This window comes from Anthonomus grandis, chromosome 3 (genome assembly GCF_022605725.1).
Source record: "Anthonomus grandis grandis chromosome 3, icAntGran1.3, whole genome shotgun sequence".
In the NCBI taxonomy this organism is placed as follows: domain Eukaryota; kingdom Metazoa; phylum Arthropoda; class Insecta; order Coleoptera; family Curculionidae; genus Anthonomus; species Anthonomus grandis.
In genome coordinates, this window is record NC_065548.1 from 2479550 (window position 1) to 2501114 (window position 21565).

The following is a 21565-nucleotide window of genomic DNA, read 5'->3' on the forward strand; positions in this document are numbered from 1 at the left end:
TTAGAGCTATGACTATTTTGATGGTAATGGAGACTACAAACACGTAAATCTATTACGACAGTTGACAGTGACATCTTTAGCCATTGACAACTGACAGTTTTGACATTGATAATAAGGACGGGGGTAAATAAGAAAACGCTGCTGAACTTAAACTCTATAAAAACAAATAAACGAGCACTCACGTGTCATTTTTGTCACAATAATCCGGAGAATCTTCCAAATAAACCAAATCGGTCCGATTCGGCTTCTTAAAGTCCGGGCTGATCACCTTTAATTTCTTCCGTCGCCTTTCCACGTATTTCACGTGCGAGGCACCCTCATATCTAAAATTGAAAAATGTCGAAATTTGGGTGCTGTCAAGAGTGACAGTGAGAGAGCATAAAAATCCTAACCTATATTAAGTCTTTTTGGTACCTTTTATAAAGTCCCTCGGCGACTTTTCTCAACGAAGGAAGACGTCTCCAGCAAATTTGCATGCTGCAGGATCCAGACACCCCGTGGCACTTGCAAGTCCTTTGCATCCGTGATCTTACTGCCTAAAACAAGGAGATGTTTAATAAAGACCCCTGGTCACTTGTCAAATAATATTAAATGAGTGGGTTTTGAACCCCTGGGTTACTACTAACCCTACGTCCCGCCTCGTTATTATGTAAATTCATGAGCCCCAGGGCGGTGTTTTGATCTTCCTGCACGTCAAGAAACTCCCTGGAAAACTTCTCTCCGTACCTGATATCGTCCGAGCATCCGCCCCATTTCCATTTGACCGTTTTTCTCTGTCTAAAGATCCAAATTAATTGCACCCTAAAGTATTAAAATATTTCTGAAAAATTACCTGATTTTATTGTCACACGAGCAATATTCGGCCAATTCGCCTTTGGTGCAGGCCCTGGTGACCGCGTAGGCCATCGAGGCGGCCGATATGGCGTTTATGTAGGCCGCCTCCCTACTTTCTTGAAAACGAACAAATCGCGATTAGATTCGAGGCAATAACGCCCGTATGCACCGTATATACTTAATCTGGATTATGGGCACAAAAAATAACCTTCCGAAGGTTATTTTTTGTGATTATGGGTTTAAGCTCGCTTAGTTCAAAAATTTGTGATGCACCGTATGAAAAGAATCGTTTAAGCTTTCGATTACAAGATCCATGGAAGAGGAAGGTTTAGTCCCGCGATTAACTGGTTTTCTAACCTAACTTATGTTTTGTTGTGGTTTCCTGGTTTGTTCTCAGTTTGCTTGAATTGAAAATATTGTTAATAAAATTGGTGGCATACCGCATGTCCTTTTAGTTTACTGTCTACCCATATCACTTTTATAAAATGGATTTAGAAGATGAACTGTTTGTGGATGATGACCAAGAAATGCTGGATATTATCAATTTCGGTTTTCCCCGACGAAACTATGAAAGAAGTGAATATTTCGACAGCATGGACAATTTTTCATTTTTTCGTCGATTTCGCTTAACTAAACAGACTGTATTAAACTTTTTAAGTGAAATTGAAGATCAGATTGAGTACAACAATGACCTGTAAGTTGTTTAGATAAAAAAAATTGTCCCAGAAATGCTTCAAAGTGTTCTTATGACTATAATTTGTTTCTCTTGTAGCAACAATAGTTTAACACCAATAAATCAGTTGCTAACAACATTACGATTATATTCTTGTGGCAACCATCAAACGGCAATATCAGATTTTATTGGATGTCATCAAACAACAGTTTTAAGGACTTTCAGGAGGGTTACAAGAGCAATTTGCCTCACAAGGCCCTATCACATGAGAATGCCACAAAATGAGCATGAAAAGTTAAGAATTTCAACAGACTATTACAATATTTCCAGGTTTCCTAAGGTGATTGGTTGTGTCGATGGTACTTACATTAGAATTCAGTCGCCTGGTAAGGAGTGCCTTTTATTTTTAAACTTTATCCATTTTAATACCTTTATAGTCTCGAAATGATAATAAATCATGATTTTAGGAGGAGATGATGCCGAGGTATTTAGGAATAGAAAGGGATATTTTTCTATTAACACCCAGGTTGTTGGGGATTCACAGCTAAAAATTCAAGATATTGTGGCAAGATGGCCTGGTTCTGCACATGATTTAACTGTTTTCAATAATATCAGGATACGTGCAAGATTTGAGGGACAAGAATTCCAAGATTCTGTTTTACTAGGCAGGTATAACAGTTATAAAACATCTTTCCATTATATAAATTTAAAATTACTGGTTAATATTACTTTATAATTTCATTTCTAGTACTCTATGTACGACTTGAATTGTTGTAATACATACTTATATATTGGTTGATAATTTTAGGTGATAGTGGATATGCTAACCACAATTACCTGTTAGTACCCTTGTTAAATCCCTCAAACCATGCAGAGGAGTTATACAATGAGGCTCATATTAGAACACGCAATACTATAGAAAGATTGTTTGGTGTTTGGAAAAGGAGGTTTCCTATTTTGGCTTATGGATTGCGATACAAGCCAGAATTAGCCAGTGACATAATAGTGGCCACTGGAATATTGCATAATGTTGCAAAAGAAAACAATGAAGATGAACCACCTTTAGCAGAAAATATAAATGCAGAAGAGCTTAATTATTTAATTGAGCTTGGAAATATTCCTGATGTCATTGAAAGAAGAAACCCAGAAAACCGTAATGCTTTTGACCAACGCAGACATTTAATTGAACATTATTTTATACATCTTTAGGCATTAAAAAATAATTTAGTCTATAATAAAACAAAAAATATATAATGATTTTTTATTAGAATATTTCCCAACAAATTTTATACTTCAAAAATCAAATAAGTTAATAACCAAAATTGCACTTATGCTATAGGATTAAACTTGCTTAACTTTATTAAACTTGTACTTTTGCAAAACCCTAATATTAATGATATATAATTAGTGAGATCATAAGAAATAAATATCCAAATAAATATAAAACTAACCATTTTTGGTAAATATTAAATTTTGTTAAAACAAGTCCAAAAATATTTAGATGGTTGAGGTCACTGTATTAAACAGCGATTGTTTATATGTAATTTCTGTCTTTAATAGCTCTATTTTCAGTAGCTTTTCTTGCTTTTGCAAGCTCAAATTATCTTCTTCTAACTTTAAATTTATAATTTTTTGTTTATGTTCCTCTTGAGCAAATTGTTTGGCCTCAATTGCCTGTTCAATTTGTTTTTCTATTAAAACTAATCTTCTGTCCAATAAGATATTATACTTTTCACTGACATCAGATGATGTTAAAGCATGCAAGCCTCCAACGGGTCTTCTTCTGTTTGATTGAGGGATTTTATTTTTTCTTCTTACATTTCCAGGAGTGCTCACTATTGTACTACTGGTAGTAGCTTCACTAGTTTCTCTATGAGGTATGAGTTTTGAATTAATAGGTTTTTGTAGTACTGCTGGAGGACACCTAGTACTTTGATTATAACAGATTGACTCAGGTATTATAGCCTAAAATCTTTTTAATTAAACTATTTGTTATGCCTAAAGATATATTGTCCTTACCTTATTGCCATTGTCAGTAACATCTGTTGGAACAAATTCAAAAATGTTAATATCTTCAACATTATTAGATGTGTCCTGAATGTCAGTCTTCTTTTTCTTGGGAATTGGTTCAAAATTTTCTTTTTGTGTTATTGTCAAGCTGTCATCCTGGTTAAAATAGTTGTCAGAATCAAATTCAGAACTAAACCCTTTCACAGATTTTTCATTTAGAACTTGTAACAATAGATTGTCTACTCTATTGAGAACTATGTCAGGGGGTGCAGGTCCCCCTCCAGTTAAATAAATCTCCTTCTTGTGTTCTGCCAATTTTTTCCTAATATCCTTTTTTTTATTGTCATACAACCTTTTGAGTTAGTCGTGACTTCTAAATGCCAAAACAGGCGTTGAATTGTTAAACTCAGATTCAATTTTTTTCCATATTTCAGCTTTCTCTTCAATGCTAGTTCTATTGGTTCTTTTATCTTCTAAGACTGAAGCGTATTTCATGACAATGTTCATTTAAGATTCTTTCTCCGCGGGTGAAAAGTTGGGGATTCTTGCCACCTTTTTTTCTGCCATTATAAGCAAAAAAATTGACAAAATCACTTAATTTTTACTACAACTTATGTTACAGTTATAATAATAAGTTTTTTTTTTGTTTATAATATCCACTTTTATTTTCTTTTTGTAACCTCAAAATCTCATAAATCCATCTGATATGCTTTTTTTTTGAATGCTAACAATGTTGCCATATCATAAATCCAGATTAGATAATTCCCGTACGATGCATCACAAACAAAGAAGATTAATATAATCTCAATTAGCTAAGTACGTTTAGGTTTTAAAACGGTGCATACGGGCATAATTGGCGCGAGTTTTCAAATTACTTACTTATGGTAACGACGTTGCCGAACGTGTTATTTTTCTCGGGAAACGTCGTGCAGTTCCATCGGCTGAACGCGAACTGCGTCTGACATTCCTCCACCGCCAATTTGGCACCGGCGCTTATTATCTGAAATTAAAAACATCCGTTACGAAAGATTAAAAAATTGCGAATCAACTCTTTAATCGGTTTAAAAGTATAGGCATGTTCGAACAGCCTTAATAAAAATTTATTATTATTATTATTCTATTTGTTATGTTCGTAAGGTCTTAATATATTTTGAATTTATCCTTTTCTTTCCCTCGCATGGCAATTAATCTAGTTGTCCTTATTTATGATTACAGTTCATCAAGTTTAAACATGGCACCAGTGGCTATTATTGTCAACTAGAGTAAAAGACTAGAAATAAATTAGAGTTTAGTAAGGATAGATTTATCAGTAGTTTTTGCCTTAAACCAATAATACATACTCTTAAATTTAAAAAAAAAAAAAAACATGTTTGAACGACCTTAATAAAATGTAGTTATTATTCTCCTTGTCATGTTCGGACGGCCTTAATGCATTTTTAATAAACCCCTCTCTTTCTGTTGCATGGCAATTAATATAGTTAGCCTTGTCTAAGATTACAGCTCTTCAAATATAAAGATGGTTTTAGTGACTAATATTTGAAACCAGACATTTGTTAAGAGTGGCAAAAAAATTCAAATAAGCTAGAGTGTAGGCAGGATGGCCTATCAATACGCACCTTTAATTTAAAAAAATAATAATACGAGTATTTAACTGCCTTCATTTTTATCTTTGCCATGTTCGGACGGCCTTAATACATTTTTAATTTATCCCTCTCTCTCTCTCTCTCTCTCTCTCTCGCATGAAAATTAATGTGGTTGTCTTTGTTTATGATTAAATCTTGTCATTTGAAAGTAGAGTATAATACTAGAGTGTAGGAAGGATAAATGAATCAATACTTTTTAGTTTAATCTAATTACATAAATTTAAAAAAGCATGTTTGAACGGCCTTAATAAAGTTTAAATATTATTATTCTTCTTGTCATGTTCGAACGACCTTAATACCATTTTATGTCATCCCTCTCTTTCCCTCGCATGGAAATTAATCTAGTTGTCTTTGTTTATGATTACAGCTCGTCAAGTATAAACATGACGCCAGTGACTATTATTTAAAAAAAAAACTAGTGTGTAGGAAGGATAGACTATCAATAATTTTTAGTTTATTTATTTTTATTTATTTATTACAAGTTCAGGTTGCGAACAGTACACAAGTTACAAAAAAGCATCCACTGTGTATATATAACAAACTTATGATAGGTTTACCAAACATTGTCTTAAATTTACATGTTACGTGTGTAGATACAATCAAAAAGAAAAGGGAAATTTAGATGAATACACTAATGAGATTAAATAGAGCGTAAACTGTTACAAGTTCTGAATTAAATAAACAAAAATAAAATTATTCTATCTTTTTTAAAAAGTAGGTTTTTAATTGGCGTTTGTAGGATCCTATCGGCGTTCCAAAAATATCCGAATTCAGAAAATTGTTGTAAAAATTAAAAACATTTTGAATTCTAGAAAGTGGAGAGTTCTGTCCTACGTTGGTTCGATAAAAATCAGCTGCAAACAAGTCTCGGTTTCTTGCATTTTGCCTTGGTATCCGTATATTAATGTGAGATAGAAGATAATGTAAATCGAGGTGACAATTTACTATTTTATAAAGCGTAAAAAGATCTGTGATATTTCTTCTGTATTCAAGAGTTGAAAATTTAAATTTGGCTCGTATAATGGTATAATTATGGTTGTATATTGGCATATTGGTCTTAAATCCTAGATATTTTAGAAACCTATTTTGTACCCGCTCTAGGCGCGTAATGTCTACATTGTACTTCGGATTCCATATTACTGAGGCAAAAGAAAGTTTACTGAGGACAAAAGTATTATATAAGGAGATAATTGAATTTGGGTTTTTAAAATCCGTTGAATTTCTTTTTATGAAACCAGCCATCTTATTGGACTCGCATATCACTCGCTCAATGTGAGATTTAAAAGTCCATTTTTCATCCAGGATTACTCCCAGATCTCTAATCTGTACAACTCGTTTCAGATTACTGCTATTTATAGAGTAAGGCGATATTATTTTAGTAATATTTTTTGTAAAAGAAATACAAAAGCACTTTGCAGAATTTAGAAAGAGACGATTTTTCTGACAGTATTGTTCAAGGCGCAAAAGGTCTTGTTGGATTTTGAGGCAGTCATCCATGGTCTCGATTTTTAAGTAGATTTTCAAATCATCTGCAAAAAGTAATATTTTACAGTGTTTAAACCATTTTTTTATTGAATTTATATATATTATAAAAAACAACGGACCCAGGTGACTGCCTTGCGGTACACCTGATGTTATGTCAAACCACTCGGATTTATGGCCATCAATAGTTACTCTACTTTTTCTACCTGTGTTATAGGAACAGGATAATCTAATTATTGCAGGATCAACATCGACTTCTTCAAGCCTTTGTATTAATATTTCAGGATCAATTTTGTCGAATGCTTTACTAAAGTCGGTATATATCACATCCACTTGACCTTTGTTATCTATTGTTCTAGTGACAAATTCTGAAAAGCATAGTAGATTTGTTTCAAGAGATCTTTTAGGGTAAAAACCATGCTCTTCTTGAATAATTCTATGTTTTACACTCGGAAAAATTGTGTCGTACATAATTTTTTCCAGGATTTTGCCAAAAATGCATAACTTGCTAATGGGCCGATAGTTTGTCACGTCTTCCCTATCACCATTTTTAAAAATTGGTGAAATTTCGCCTAATTTCCATTTTTGAGGAAAAACTCCTGATCTTAACGACTTATTGAATATAATGCCTAGTGGCTTGACCAAGCTATTTGCGCAGCTCCTTACCAAGATAGGTGGAATATTATCTGGCCCAGGACTTTTATTTACATATAAATTTTTACATATCTCAAAAATTTTATTTTCTGAAATTTCGTATATTTTAATATTACTTTTATTAAAAACAGCTGGATTTGATGTATTATAAACACTCTTAAAAGATTGAGCAAACAAATTGCTTACATCCCTGCCACCTTTTGCAGAAATATTACCTAATTTTACGGCGTGTGGAATAGACACATTGTTTTTTCTCTTATTGCCAACAAAACCCCAAAATTTCTTTGTATTTTCCAAAATGTTGGATTCTATGCTATTTATATACTCTTTATAGTCATTTTTTATCATTTATTTAGATAGGGTTCTAAGCTCACAAAATCGATCGTATGAAGCTCGATCACTGTATATTTTATATTTTTTATGGAGTTTGATTTTTTCTTTTATTACTGCGATTGTTTCGAAACGAAAATAGATAGGAAAGTTGCCTTTAACTCTACGCACCGGAACTAATTTTTCTATAATTAGTTCTATTTTGTGATAAAACTGGTCCACCAGGACATCTACGTGAGCGCCCGTTAAACATTGACTCCAATTGATTTCTGATAAGGGTTGATTTATGTTATCGAAATTAGCTTTTTTAAAGTTATATATTTTATTATTTGAGGCTCGGAGAGGTCTCATGCAAGAAACTGACCAAGCAAATTCAATTGCTTTATGGTTAGCATTTTCTTTAACTAAACAGCTAAGAGATTGTTGTAGATTACTTACTAAGCCTCTATTACAAAGAACTAAATCTAGTATTTTACTTTTATAACTTTTCAAAAAATTATATTGTTTAAATTCAAGATAAGAAAACATGTTAAGAACTTCCGAAAACTTGTTCCCAGATTGGACTGACTCAAAGAACGATTCATTAATAATTGTACGCCAACTTACCGTTGACATGTTGAAGTCTCCAATGATCAGGACAGAACTACTCTGCAACACATTTTCAAACCTAACCAAACCACTTATAAAAGTTGTCATTGAATAATCACATCCAGGTGGAATATAGACACAACACACTAATACGTTCTCTCCAGTGCTGGACTTGATTGAGACCCAAATATCTTCACACTCCAGCTCCAGATCATATCGTCGGTTGGACTCCAGTGTTGATTTAACCGCCACTAAGCATCCTCCTCCATCCTTCCTCTTTGAGCTTGTTGTCTCTCGATCCCGGCGATATACCAAGTAACTGTCGCTAAAAAGCTCGCTTGATAAGATATTATTGTTTAGCCAGGTTTCGGTTAGGCAGATGACGTCATAATCGTTAAGGAGTAGATTTTGGGAGAAATCATTAGTTTTTGTACGAAGACCCTGTGTGTTTTGGTAGTATATTTGTAGATTTTCAGATTTGAGCTAATTTTCTCATGGCATAATTAAATTTGGTGGCAAATTACAGCTTTTCCAATACATCACAATCACTGATATGAATAATGCGCGAAGAATCATCTTTTCGAACAAATATCCTTCCATTCCTAAACCAGCAGTATTTATAGTTCTTGTTTTTAGCAGCAGATCTGGCTTCTTTAAAAATAATTTTATTTTTCATGGTAAGATGCTCATTAATATAATTATATGCTGTCAGATATTCCTGGTATTGACATTTTTGGAGAACCATTTTCCTTTTCTAGCCGTTTTGCTTTTGCGGCTGCAAGAAATTTTTCTTTATCTTTTATCTTCTTTTAGTTTTGTTTCTTGAATTCTTATTTAGTTGGACTCTTGTAACGTATTCAGTTATCTCGTTTTTAATTTCACATTTTACATACTGACCTATACTCTGAACAATGTTATTTAAATTTTCGTTTTCCCTCTCAGGTATACCTTGTATTTCAACATTGTTTAACCTTGGTGTTTGGTCTAGTTCATCTAACTTGGTTTCCAGTGCAAGTACCTGTTGCTTAAGCGTGAGGTTTTCTTTTATCAGTTTGTCGGTATTACGCATCCACTCGTTCATTCTGTTCAGTTTTTCTTCAAAATCGGACACTTTATCTGAACAAAATGTAACGGAGTTGTATAGGCCGACCTGCTGTTCTCTTATTCCACGTAACTCAGATTTTAGGTCATCGATGGCAACCAGTAAGTCCTCGTTTGTAGTTGTTGTGTGTAACAGTTGCATCCCAGTAGGATTACGGTGGGCATCGACTGAAATATCCAGTTCCAGTCGGCACCGCTTTTACGTCGACAATCGGTACATTTCCACGCTACTCCGTCGGCGCGTAGTCCATCCAACTGCGAACCACTGATACCGAGACAATCACCGTGATAAAAACGCTCACAAAAACCGGTACACTGAATTCCTGGTTTTTTGCGATTTACTTTATTGTCGCAAATTTTTGACATTGTTTAATCTAATAGTGTTATTTACCTAACACTATTAGAGCAATAGTACTTAGTAGACAATATTCTAGATATTTTTATCCACAAGTTGATATAACTTTTATGATATAAGGTGAGGTAAAACCTATCAAAAACTTGGGTTGAACGTAAGCGCGATGTATATACAGTGGCCCAGAAAAGTCATGGTACAATAGAGAATTACAATACAAATTTTATTTATAATTTTTTTATGAAATAAAAATCAATTTTTACTTTTATGTATTTATTTTTTCTAATGCCCTACATCATAACATAAACCTATTTCCATAATATATCTAACATACAATAAATAAAAAAATAAAATAAAATTTCTTACAAAAATTTAATCCACAAAAGTCAAGGTACATTTCAGACTATGGGCTAATAAAGTTCTGTCAATAACGCGTGGGAAAACCCTTCAGTTTAATAACCTCTTTTAAGCGATTTGGCATTGAATGAACTAGTTTTTTCGTCACATCGTTGGATATTTTTGGCCACTCTTCTAAAATTACCTGTTTTAAGTCTGATTTATTATGAATCACATGTTGCCGAATTTTTCTCCCCAAAACATCCCATAAATGTTCTATAGGATTAAGATCGGGACTTTGGGGAGGAGTTTCCAGCAGATGGGGAGTATTAAAAACCAACCACTGACGTACTGTATAAGCTTTGTGCTTAGGGTCCTTATCCTGTTGAAAGTAATAGTTCTCATGCAACCCTAATTTTTCAGACCCGGCACGTAAATTTTCTTTTAAAATATTTAAGTATACTTTTTGATCCATTGTTTCGTCGATAAAAACAATATTTCCTACACCTGAAGTTGCCATGCAACCCCAAACCATTACTCCACCTCCTCCATGTTTCACTGTTTTGATTGTATTTTTCGGATTAAGAGCTTCACCGGGTTTCCTCCACACCTTGACACGACCATCGGACCCAAAAATGTTAAATTTACTTTCATCTGACCAGATAACTTTATCCCAGAAATCAAGTTCAATAGACTTGTACTTTTCAGCGAATTCCAGTCTCTTTTTTCTATTAATATCGCTAACATGGGGCTTCTTACGTGCACTACAGGATTTGTATCCATTCTGGTTAAGTTTCCGGCGAACAGTTTCTTCATGAACAGATACTCCAAACATTTCTCTTAACTCTGATGATATTTGTATGACACTTTTCTTTGGGTCCTTCTTAATTTCATTTAATATGTACCGGGATTTGCGCTCTGACAGCTTCCGAGGACGTCCTGTTCGCGTTTTATTTTCAATTCTGTTTTCATTTTGAAAACGATTTACTACTTTTTGTATAGTGGACCTGCTTCTTTTAATCACTTCTGCAATTTTGGTGTATGATTTTCCCTCTCTATGCAAATTAATAATAATTTTCCGCTCACTGACACTTAATTCGGTTCTTCACATGATTATCACTGTATTTACCAGTCAAAGTTAAGAAGAAATATTCTAGTGAATACTGAAAACGAATGCCAGAATAGTATTAGAGGAATGTTCTTATTAGCAAATAACAAAATAACAATAAATTTAAAAGATACTTGCATATTTTGATTTACACAAATTAAGAGTACCTTGACTTTTGTGGATTAAATTTTTATAGAAAATTTTATTTTATTTTTTTGTTTATTGTGTGTTAGATATATTATGCAAATAGGTTTATGTTATGATGTTGGGCATTGGAAAAAATAAATACATAAAAGTAAAAATTGATTCTTATTTCATATAAAAATTATAAATAAAATTTATATATAAATTGTCTATTGTACCATCACTTTTGTGGTCCACTGTACGTGCGACTCGACCGGATTTTGACCGATATCGTTTATATATAGTTTAAATTAACTACACGCATTCTTAATCTTTAAAAACAAAGCATGGCTGAAGGGCCTTAATATAATTTATTTCTTAATATCTAGCCGTATTTAATACATTTATAATTCATCCCTCTCTTTTCCTCGCATGAAAATTAATGTAGCTGTCTTTGTTTATGATTACAGCAATATGGACATGCCACTATGGATTGCTACTATTTCAATTTAAAAATATCTGTTACCAAAAAATTATAAATAAACTAGGGTGTAGGTATAATAGATTATCAATACATTTTAGTTTAAACCAATTATACCCCGTCCTAATTTAAAAAAAAAATTAGGCATGTTTGAACGGCCTTAATAAGATGTAATAATTAATATCCCGTCATGTTCGGACGGCCTTAATACATTTTAATTATCGTCCTCTCTTTTTCTCGCATGGAAATTAATCTAGTTGTCTTTGTTAATAATTACAGCTCGTCAAATATAACATGGCACCAATGAGAATAATTATTTTAAACTAGAATAAAAAAAAATCGTTAATAGAGATAAAAAATAGTGTATCAATTAAGGAGCAGGAAGGACCGACTATCTCTACTCCTTGCAATTTTAATACTAGTTTTATTGTTTCCCTCCCTTTCATTCACAGGGCCTGCAATGGTGTTATCTTTTTTTATGTTTATAGTTTCTCATAAATAGACGGGTAAATGCTGGTTGCCTATAAACCGCCAGTAGACCGAATAGATGTTCTTACGTCAATACTATTTGACCAAGAGATGGCGTTACACACTAAAACTTCACTTCATAATAAAAATGAATACTTACAGGTAATATTTTGTCGTATTTCGAACACAAATCCCTCTGTTTCTCCACGAAGAACTCAATTTTTTGGCACTTCTCCTTGTGTGCGGTGGGGGTCAGGTTTAGGGTGGGGTGCAGGGTCGAAGACAACCCCAACTGCCTGAAAAAAAAACGATTCTTTTAAAATGAAATTTATATTTGGCATAACATCAATTATAAACCAGACCGAACGTTTTCAAATCCAGAAACAAATAAATCAACAATTTCCCCCCCGAGTTTATTTGGTTACTGGGAACTTATTAATGTTATTATGACGTGCCGTACACGAGTATGAATTATCGCCACTTAAACGTTTAATTTACGACTTTTTCTTCACTTTAATGTGATCGCAGGAATTTGACCGAAAACACATACACACGACTTTATATAATCGCGTCACTTTTTCTATTTTAAAAACCCGCTGAAAGGGTGGTGGTGGTGGTGGGGGGGTGCTACTGCTGCTACCGCTGCAAAAATGAAGATTAAAATTAGCTCCCATTCAAGCGGACCGAAGTCATTAAAAGTTTCCTTTTATGCGCCGTATAGACCCGTCGCGTCGTCATGTAAAAAAATATGAGGAGAGAACGCGGCTGAACCCCGCGATTGTCTTCTTAAAAAGGAAAGAGCAGGAGTACAAAAAAAAAGAAAGAAAAGTTGTTTGCCCCACCCAATGTTCGGTCGGTTCAACCCCCTTTTGACTGTAATTAACGGCCTGGCGGATTTAAGTGAACGACTCACTGAAAAATATCTCATTAACCGCAGGCTGTTGCGTCTTGATCGGACCTTAATTGTTTGCACCAAAATGACACGTTGCTACTTCTAGGTCAGTTCATTTTTCTTCATACAAACCGCGATGTGTCCACCTTACATATTCTCATATGTCAATTCTATATGGTGGCTTGATAAAGTATATTAACTCCTATTTAGTTGATCACTCTCAGTTTATCGAAGGCTTTAGGTCAGCTTGTTTTTCACCCACCTCTGGAGTCCCTCAGGGCTCTAACTTGGGCCTCCTTCTCTTTCATGTTTTTGCTAATGACTTGATCTCCACCCTCAGTTGCTCTCGGTTAGCATATGCTGATGAGCAAAAGCTTTTCCATAGGGTTGACTCTATAGCTGATTGTGGTCAACTGCAAGAGAATTGGTGCACTTTGAACAGGCCTAACCTTAATGTTTCCAGTTGTTTTTAATTACCCAGTCTCTGGCAAGGTCTACCTGTTTTAAGAGCCTTTGACTAAAATTTTTCATTTATCCCTCACATCGAAAATACTGTATCTAAAGCTACTAGGATGCTGGGCTTTATTATTAGAAATTGCAAACTTTTTTCGATCCAGGCTGGACTACAGCTCCCTCATTTGGTCTCCCATTTACAATCAGCATTGGAATCAGTCCAACGGTGATTTCTTAAATGTTTGGGATTTAAGGATGATGGAGTCTATCCTCCAAGGGGTTTTGACCATGACCTGCTGCTCTTTAGATATACTGAACTGAGGAGAATGATAGTACAGAACGTTGATAAAAGTTTAAATATAGTTGATTCTCATCACAAAACTTGAATCACACATTCGCTAAGGATATTAGCATTCTTCAAGAGAAGATTAAAACTAAAACTACTTACAAGTGCCTTTATATACTAAAGATGTAACTAATAGGGCAAAAAAACCAATGAAGCATGGCTGAACAAAGCTTAAACACTAAACTTACAGTATTTAGGAGCTGTTAGTCTCAAGACAATTGACCGTTGAGTAGTTAAAATCTCCACAGATCATCACTGTCACATGTCTTTAACTTTTTGTAAGCTTGAGCATAGTTTAGTTAGGAAACAAGTATAGTTAAATAATTAGGTAAATAAGTAGACAATTAAAAAGGTTGGATTTTGCGTCAATATCAAAACTGCTATTCTTGTTCCAATACATGTTGTCATTTAGCCAGATTTTTGTTATTAAAACCTTATCAAAGCAACAGTTATTAAGTGAGAACTTCAACTCCTTGAATTTTGTTCTACAATCTTGAATATTTTGGACATTCCCTATTTCCTCGTTCAAAATTTTAATTGCACCCGAAGTAGAAGATTTTTTGATATATATCTTCTAAATAAAAAATCCGTTTCCATTCTGTTGCCCAGTTCGACCATGATAGGGGAATTTTCTTTATTATTTAATGCGTTGCAAGGAACTATTAAACTTTTAGGGATTCGAGGTTCAAACCTCTAAAAACAAAGGGTTCCGCCACTTTAAACCAGAAATATATACTTTATTTTCCCTTTCCTTCTGTTCTGTTGATATCAGTTTATTCTCAATTTTGCTAATAGTCAAATTAAGGATTGTATTGTCCTTTTCAATTTTCTTTAGTGTTTCTGTGATCTTAATCAAGTCATTTTTCAGTTGTTCGAGATAAACTGTGCCGAATACTTAATGTCACCCATCTCTTACTTCATTGAATGGGTGGTACTGCTTGTGGTTTTCATGTTGACACAATTTGCTTGGTTTATAATGTTTAAACAGCCTTCGCAGAAATACAGAACAATACGAGATCAATGCTCTTATGTCACTGGTTTGTTTTGAGCATTCTCTGGATACAATCTTCTATAATATCTGACACTTTTGATTTGTGACACTTAAGACAGATTCCCATTATAAACTTTTTATTTCAAAGTTCGAAACGAAGAAAACGAAGGTTCTTTTACTGGTCAAATACTTTGACAGGTAGCCATTGTTTGGTGGTACTCCCGAATTAATAATAATTACTCAATTTTTTTGGTGCAGCCTGTCCATACCGGAGATATTCCACCTTGTATACCTTTCTTCATTGTTCGCCTGTTATCAAGTGCCTTTTGGCAGCGGCCATGTTCGACCCACTGAACACAAAAAGTCCCCGGGTTATACACGGCGGGGGTTTCACAAAACCGAACTTAATAATTACGTGCAACCAACCCCTTAATAGGGTCGTTTCGTGTCATTTAATCTGGCCTCCCGGTTGATTTGTTCGAGGTTATGTTATGTGTGTAAAAAAAAAAAAAAAACGACAGTAAAACGCATATGGCTTTCATCAAATCGACTTTTACAATGTATTTATAATCCGTGAGAAATCCCGAAATTTATATGTTTACGTAATAATTCTTGTGTTTACCGAATTTATTTTTTAATTCGTACCACCGCGGGGCGATACTGACGGCTGACGGACGTCTCGTTTATTTTTCGATGCAACTTTATCATTTTTATTTTAAGTCTTACTTGTTGATTGATTATCGTATCGTATTGAGAGCCGGATTTACAGGTCACCCTTTTATCATCAGATGCCATCCAGGTAAAAGGCTAATCTTAGGATTCAAACTGATATGGCCAAACAGTCAACACAGAAAAAAGAAACTCCCTTTGAACTAACTACATTTTGCGATCATAAATATCTTCTTGATGTTTTCCAAGTAAGTGTCTTTAAATGAACCTTATCAAGGTATTGGTGGAAAAAGGGGCCAACCATATATACATACTTTAGTAGGCAACATATGGGAAATTCTTTTATGATTAGTTTTATTAAAAAAAGTTATTTTTGGTCCAAAACCGGTAAGGTAAGGTGTGACGAATTTTTTGTTGCTTTTACACTCCTCCCAATTCTAAACCCGAAAACTACCAACGTTTTTGTGAGACAACTGAGAGGCTGAAGTGCCTCTCGTGAGGTGAGAGTGGCCGAAGACTATGGTGACAGCTCAATTTTGATTGCCGGTGATTTTAATCTGCCAAAACTGACTTGGTGTAATGACTCTCTTGGAATGTTTAGTGGTGGTGTTGTGGGGCCTGCAGAATCTTTATTACAAACAATGCCCATATGAGGCATATCTAGATCTGGTATTTAGTAACAATAGTAATGATACCCTATCAAGCTTAAATGATCTTTTAGTTAAATGTGATCGACCTTATCCTGCATTGGTGATTTCTATAAAGTTAAACAATTTTGAATCTCTTGATTATTGTGATGAAATACACGACTTTAAGAGTGCAGGTTATGCAGGTCTTAACAGCTTAATATGGATAGTTTATTCTCATCAGATGTTCACGCTAATATAGACTGTTTGTATAATGCATTGGGCAACGCTCTCACCTATTTTGTACCTATCATAAAAATTAACAATTAATTCAAGTTTCCAATATGGTTCAGGACAGAATTGAAATCAAATGTCAGAATTGAAAAAAATGCGTGAAAATAACCATTTTTTGAGAAACGTTATTTTTTCTGATGAGGCTTCTTTTAATAATTGCGGGCAGGAAAGATTTAACTTATTTAAATTAGAACATATTACAGTTTTGGTTGTTTGTTTTTCTAAAAGATAAACAGGCACAACATGCATTACTGGGCAGCAAATAATCCTCACTGGATGAGAACTGTACCAAATCAACATCCCTGGTCTGTGAACGTATGGTGCGGTATTTTCGAGGATAGAGTTATTGGTCCGCATTTTTTCCAAGGTCATTTAAATGGACAGGTCTACACAGATTTTTTAAGAAATCAGTTACCTCCTCTACTAAACCAAAATTTAAATCCTAACGTATGGTTTCAGCAGGACGGAGCTCCACCCCATTATGCCATACAGGCCCGTACTTACTTAAATGAGATTTTTGAAAACAGGTGGATTGGTCGAGGTGGTCCTGTCAACTGGCCTGCTCGTTCGCCAGATTTAACCCCCCTTGACTTTTTTTTATGGGGATTTATAAAAGACAAAGTAATGGCTAGTGCACCTACAACTCCAGAGGACATGAAGAACAGGATTCGTTTTACTTGTTCATTAGTGACGCCAGCAATGTTACAGCGGGTACGAAACTCATGTCAAGAAAGGATAAGAAAGTGTTTGGAAGTCGAAGGCGGTCACTTCGAACAGCTCCTTAGGCATAATACATAGACGATAAATAGTTAAAAAGTAGGAAATAATTTGTTTTTATTGTAGTAGAATATTCGAATTATTTTTAAATTTAATCAAAACATTTTTGATCATAATTCCGTAACCAGCAGAGCCATTTTAAAAATTTTTTGTAAACAGACTTCATATTTTATGTAGATTCGTATTTAAGAATAAAAAACACGTCATTCCATTTAAAATAAGGAAGTGACTCTCCCCCCTTCTTAGGGGGGTGAAGGGACAAATGTCAAAAATATCACAAAAAGTGCCCCCCGGTATACTTGAAATGTCAAAAAAAAATGTGCAGCCGTTTTTGACATATCGCATTGTAACACTTTAAAAAACTCACCCTGTATATACTTTTCCCAGCGATGTTTTATATAAGTTCGATACCCTTTTTATAATAAGAACTGTCTTGCGCCTCGAAATAGCCATTAACTGCAGACATCACTTCTTCATCGTTGGAAAAGCTTTGAGCACTGAGCCAGTTTTTTAAGTTTGGAAACAGAAAATAATCTGAGGGGGCTAAATCTGGCGAATAGGGTGCATGAGGTAGCAATTCAAACTTTAATTCGTTAATTTTGGCCATTGCAATAACGGATTCGTGAGCTGGTGCATTGTCTTGATGAAACAACACTTTCTTGTTAACCAAATGCGGCCGTTTTTGCTTGATTTCTTCGCTCAAACGTTGCAATAAGTTCGCATAATAGTTTTACCTTTTTCAAGGTAGTCAATGAAAATTATCACTCGCGCATCCTAAAAAAAACCGACGCCATGACCTTGCCTGCAGATGAACGGTTTTCGCCTTCTTTGGAGCCGGTTCTCCCTTTTGAGTCCATTGTTTTGATTGTTCTTTTGTCTGTGCACCCATGTTTCATCCATGGTTATGAAACGACGCAAAAATTCTGTTAAATTTCGCTAAACACTCAATTGAAACATCTTCACGACACTGTTTTGTGAGCAAACGCGGCAAAATTTTCAGTTAATATGCGATGTACCGCACTTTTTGAACTGCCTACTATGTCCGCTAGCTCGCGCACTTTCAGTCAACAATCATCCAGCACCACTTTGTGAATTTTCTTTAAAATGTCTGGTGTCGTCAGCTCATTTGGTCGACCACTGTGATGCTCGTCTTGGCAGCTCTTACGGCCTCGTTTAAACTCTGCTACCCAATATTTTACTGTTGTTAACCCTTTCCAGCCCAATGATGCCATATGGCCATATGCCATATGTCTGGTTATTTTATGTATAGATGACGTAAGTGCTGCTACTCTTGCAAAATAACCAATAAATCAATACGAGACGATTATTTTGATTTGTTTGGTCATGCCGGTAATTTTTGCAGAGTTTCTGTGAAGTTTGTGTGTATTTTCCAAGATAAGTTTGAATGATTCTATGACAAAAAAAATATAAGTAGTTAGTGTATTTATACCAGTATCTGTCATAAATAAATTAATGATTCAATTACTTTTTTGTAAGTCTTAGTGATTTTTTTTCTCGTGATTCCATTTGGCGGCAGTGGGCTTCAAGGGTAATTATGTATTTTAATAGATGTCCAGAATTGGTTTGACAGAGGAAGATGAAAAGAGGTTACTGCTGTTACTGGAAGGTGATGAATCAGACGCGGACTTAATAAGTGACAACGATGACCTTGATGACAATGACATTGATGAAGTTTGCAGGTTGCAACGAATTCTCAACCCAGATAAAGAACAGCCAATCCCACAGAGGTCAGAAAATGATAGTCATTTTGAATTAGAAGACCCCGAACGAGACCCTGATGAGCATACACATGAAGAACTATTCGATGAAGAAGATGACATACCATTGGCTGTGCTATTCTTTGTCCAAACAAAGAACAGTGGTGTAAAAAAAAAGTCTGAGCCCATATGGAAAAAAGAAGAACATAAGTGAAAGTAATAACCAATGCGATGTAAATCATAGTATTTTTGAGGATGAAATCATGTCCCCTTTGAGCTATTTCAAATTATTTATAAATGACGATATGATAAAAAAATATCGTAGAACAAACCAACCACGGTGTATCTTTGAAAACTACTTCTGCCGTTTTTTAGAATGCAAATTCTCACTGGTATAGTAAAAATGCCAAGCTGCAGAATGTATTGGGCCAAGGTAACTAAATATTCGCCAATAGGAGATGTAATATCTAGAAATCGCCTTGATAAATTGAGAAATAATACACACTTCAATGATAATACCAAAATGAAGACTAGAGACCAAGAAGGCTACGACAAACTTTTCAAAGTCCGTCCTTTTCTTGACGATGTGCGAAGTAATTTTTCCAAGATAGAACCTGAAGAATTCAATTCTGTGGATGAGATCATGATTCCGTTCAAAGGTCGTAATTCGCTGAAACAATAATACGTAAAAAACAAACCTCACAAATGGGGAATAAAAATGTTCGGGGTTTTTAGCCATAGGAACTGTGAGAGTTGCACGTATGCCTGGCTGTGAGTTTAGATCAGGCAAAGAATTAAAACTAAGAGGCCGAGGTTCATTTGACTACAAAATGGATACCAATCAAAATATAATAGTCGCCAAATGGTATGATGATAAACCTCAAATTACAAGCGAATTGAACCTCTGGAACGAGTGAAAAGATGGTCTGTTGCTGACAAGAAATATGTTGAAGTTGAACGGCCAGCGATAATCAAGGAATACAATAAAAATATGGGGGATGTAGACCTAAATGACATGCTTGTGGCATTATATCCAATTAGATTCGGTGTTGAGAGATATTATTTACGAATAATATTTCAATTGGTTGATATGAGTATTGTGAATGCTTGGTTGCTGTATAGAAGACACTGTGATCAAAAGAATATATTAACCTTTAAGAGGTTACTGGTATTTAGATCCGAAATTGCACAGGCCCTGATATATCAAGACCCTATAATCAGAAAAAGAGGGAGACCTGCATCATGTACATCTGCAAACTCTCCGGTACTTTTTGGAAATCAAACTCCTGAGCGTCCTAAAAAAAGAACGGTTAATTTTAATCCAATTGATGACCTACGGTTTGATAACATCAATCACTGGCCCACACATATTGAACCCAAAAAGAGATGTCGAAACTGTATCAAGGCTTATAGTAGAGTTCAGTGTAGTAAATGTCAAGTTGCTTTATGTCTGACTAAAGACAAGCGTCTTCAAACTTGAAACATATGCTTTCTAGATTGTATACTTTCTAATACACTGATATTTTTCAAACTACTACCGACATCTCTAGGTCAGGCCGGGTACTTCTAGGACCACCCTCGTACTACTCAGACTATATTGAGCAAACCCAATCTTCTATTTCCAGTAACCCTAAATATTTCTGGAAATATGTAAGAGATAAGACACAAAATAATAATATTCCGTCTACTGTGAAATATTTAAATGCAGCGAGTGAAAATGGCCTTGAAAAGCATCTTTATTTGCATAATATTTTTCTTCAGTCTACTCTCCTGATGATTTCGACGTTCAAGAATTTACACAGCCTGGAGATGTTCTTTTGATATTAATGAAATGCCTGTACAAATATCTGAAGTCTTTTGCTGTGCTTTTGCTTTGGCACGTCCACTATGGCTGATTTATAATTTGTCTTTCAAGACAGGTAGTTTTCCAACATCATGGAAGTTAAATTATTTGACTCCTATATTTAAGAATACTGGTCAGAGGGATGATGTGAAAAACTATCGTCCTGGTTTTCTGGCTTGTCACTTTGCGAAGGTTCTTGAAAGTTTTGTCACAGATTTTTTATCAGAGAAATTTAAAAACATAATCTTAACTAAGCAGCATGGGTTTGTCAGGGGTAGGTCCATTACCACTAATTTGTTGCTTTACCAAACAGCGTTGTCGGAGGCCTTGAGGAATGGTATGTCGGTTGATTCCATATATACTGACTTTTCCAAGGCCTTTAACAGGGTTAATCAAATCTTGCCTCTTTTTCATTTAACCTTTTTATTAATGATGTTGTTCATTGTGTTGATTATTGTAATGTGTTACTTTTTGCTGATGATGTTAATATTTTTATAATGATAGACAGTAACTAGGCACATCATGAACTTTGTTCTGATCTTCACAAATTTAAATTATGATGCAAGAACAATAGAATGGTCCTAAATGCTAAAAAATGCAAATATATATTCAATTTACCAGGAGTTTTAATCCACCGGTAACATCTAATGGGTTCACTTATTGAGAGGGTATCAGAGATACGTGATCTTGGGGCGTTTTTTGATTGAACTTTTTCAAAAAATATTGAAAACCTGTGTAATAAGGACTACAAAATGTTGGGTTTTATTAAGAGG

General features: G+C 34.6%; 2 protein-coding genes across 2 annotated transcripts in view; one reads left to right on the plus strand and one right to left on the minus strand.

Moving 5' to 3' along the window:
- LOC126733713 (protein Wnt-1-like) overlaps positions 1-21565 on the minus strand; it is a 127752-nt gene that overhangs the window by 4038 nt on the left and 102149 nt on the right. The window contains exons 2-7 of the mRNA XM_050437093.1: positions 12344-12479; positions 4397-4517; positions 833-950; positions 627-777; positions 415-536; positions 183-323 (exon numbers count right to left, since the gene is read on the minus strand). Of these exons, the coding sequence (XP_050293050.1) occupies positions 183-323; positions 415-536; positions 627-777; positions 833-950; positions 4397-4517; positions 12344-12479 (789 nt within the window). The remainder of the gene's footprint in view (positions 1-182; positions 324-414; positions 537-626; positions 778-832; positions 951-4396; positions 4518-12343; positions 12480-21565) is intronic.
- On the plus strand, positions 960-2705 carry LOC126733714 (putative nuclease HARBI1). Its single transcript, XM_050437094.1, has 3 exons — positions 960-1528; positions 1607-1893; positions 1975-2705. The coding sequence occupies exons 1-3, from the start codon at positions 1320-1322 to the stop codon at positions 2241-2243; spliced, it is 765 nt and encodes a 254-aa protein (XP_050293051.1). The 5' UTR covers positions 960-1319; the 3' UTR covers positions 2244-2705.

Coding starts and splice junctions, on each gene's coding strand:
- LOC126733714 (XM_050437094.1), top strand. CDS start 1,320: ATGGATTTAGAAGATGAACTGTTTGTGGATGATGACCAAGAAATGCTG. Junction 1,529..1,606: donor ATTGAGTACAACAATGACCT/GTAAGTTGTTTA, acceptor TTTCTCTTGTAG/CAACAATAGTTTAACACCAA. Junction 1,894..1,974: donor CATTAGAATTCAGTCGCCTG/GTAAGGAGTGCC, acceptor TCATGATTTTAG/GAGGAGATGATGCCGAGGTA.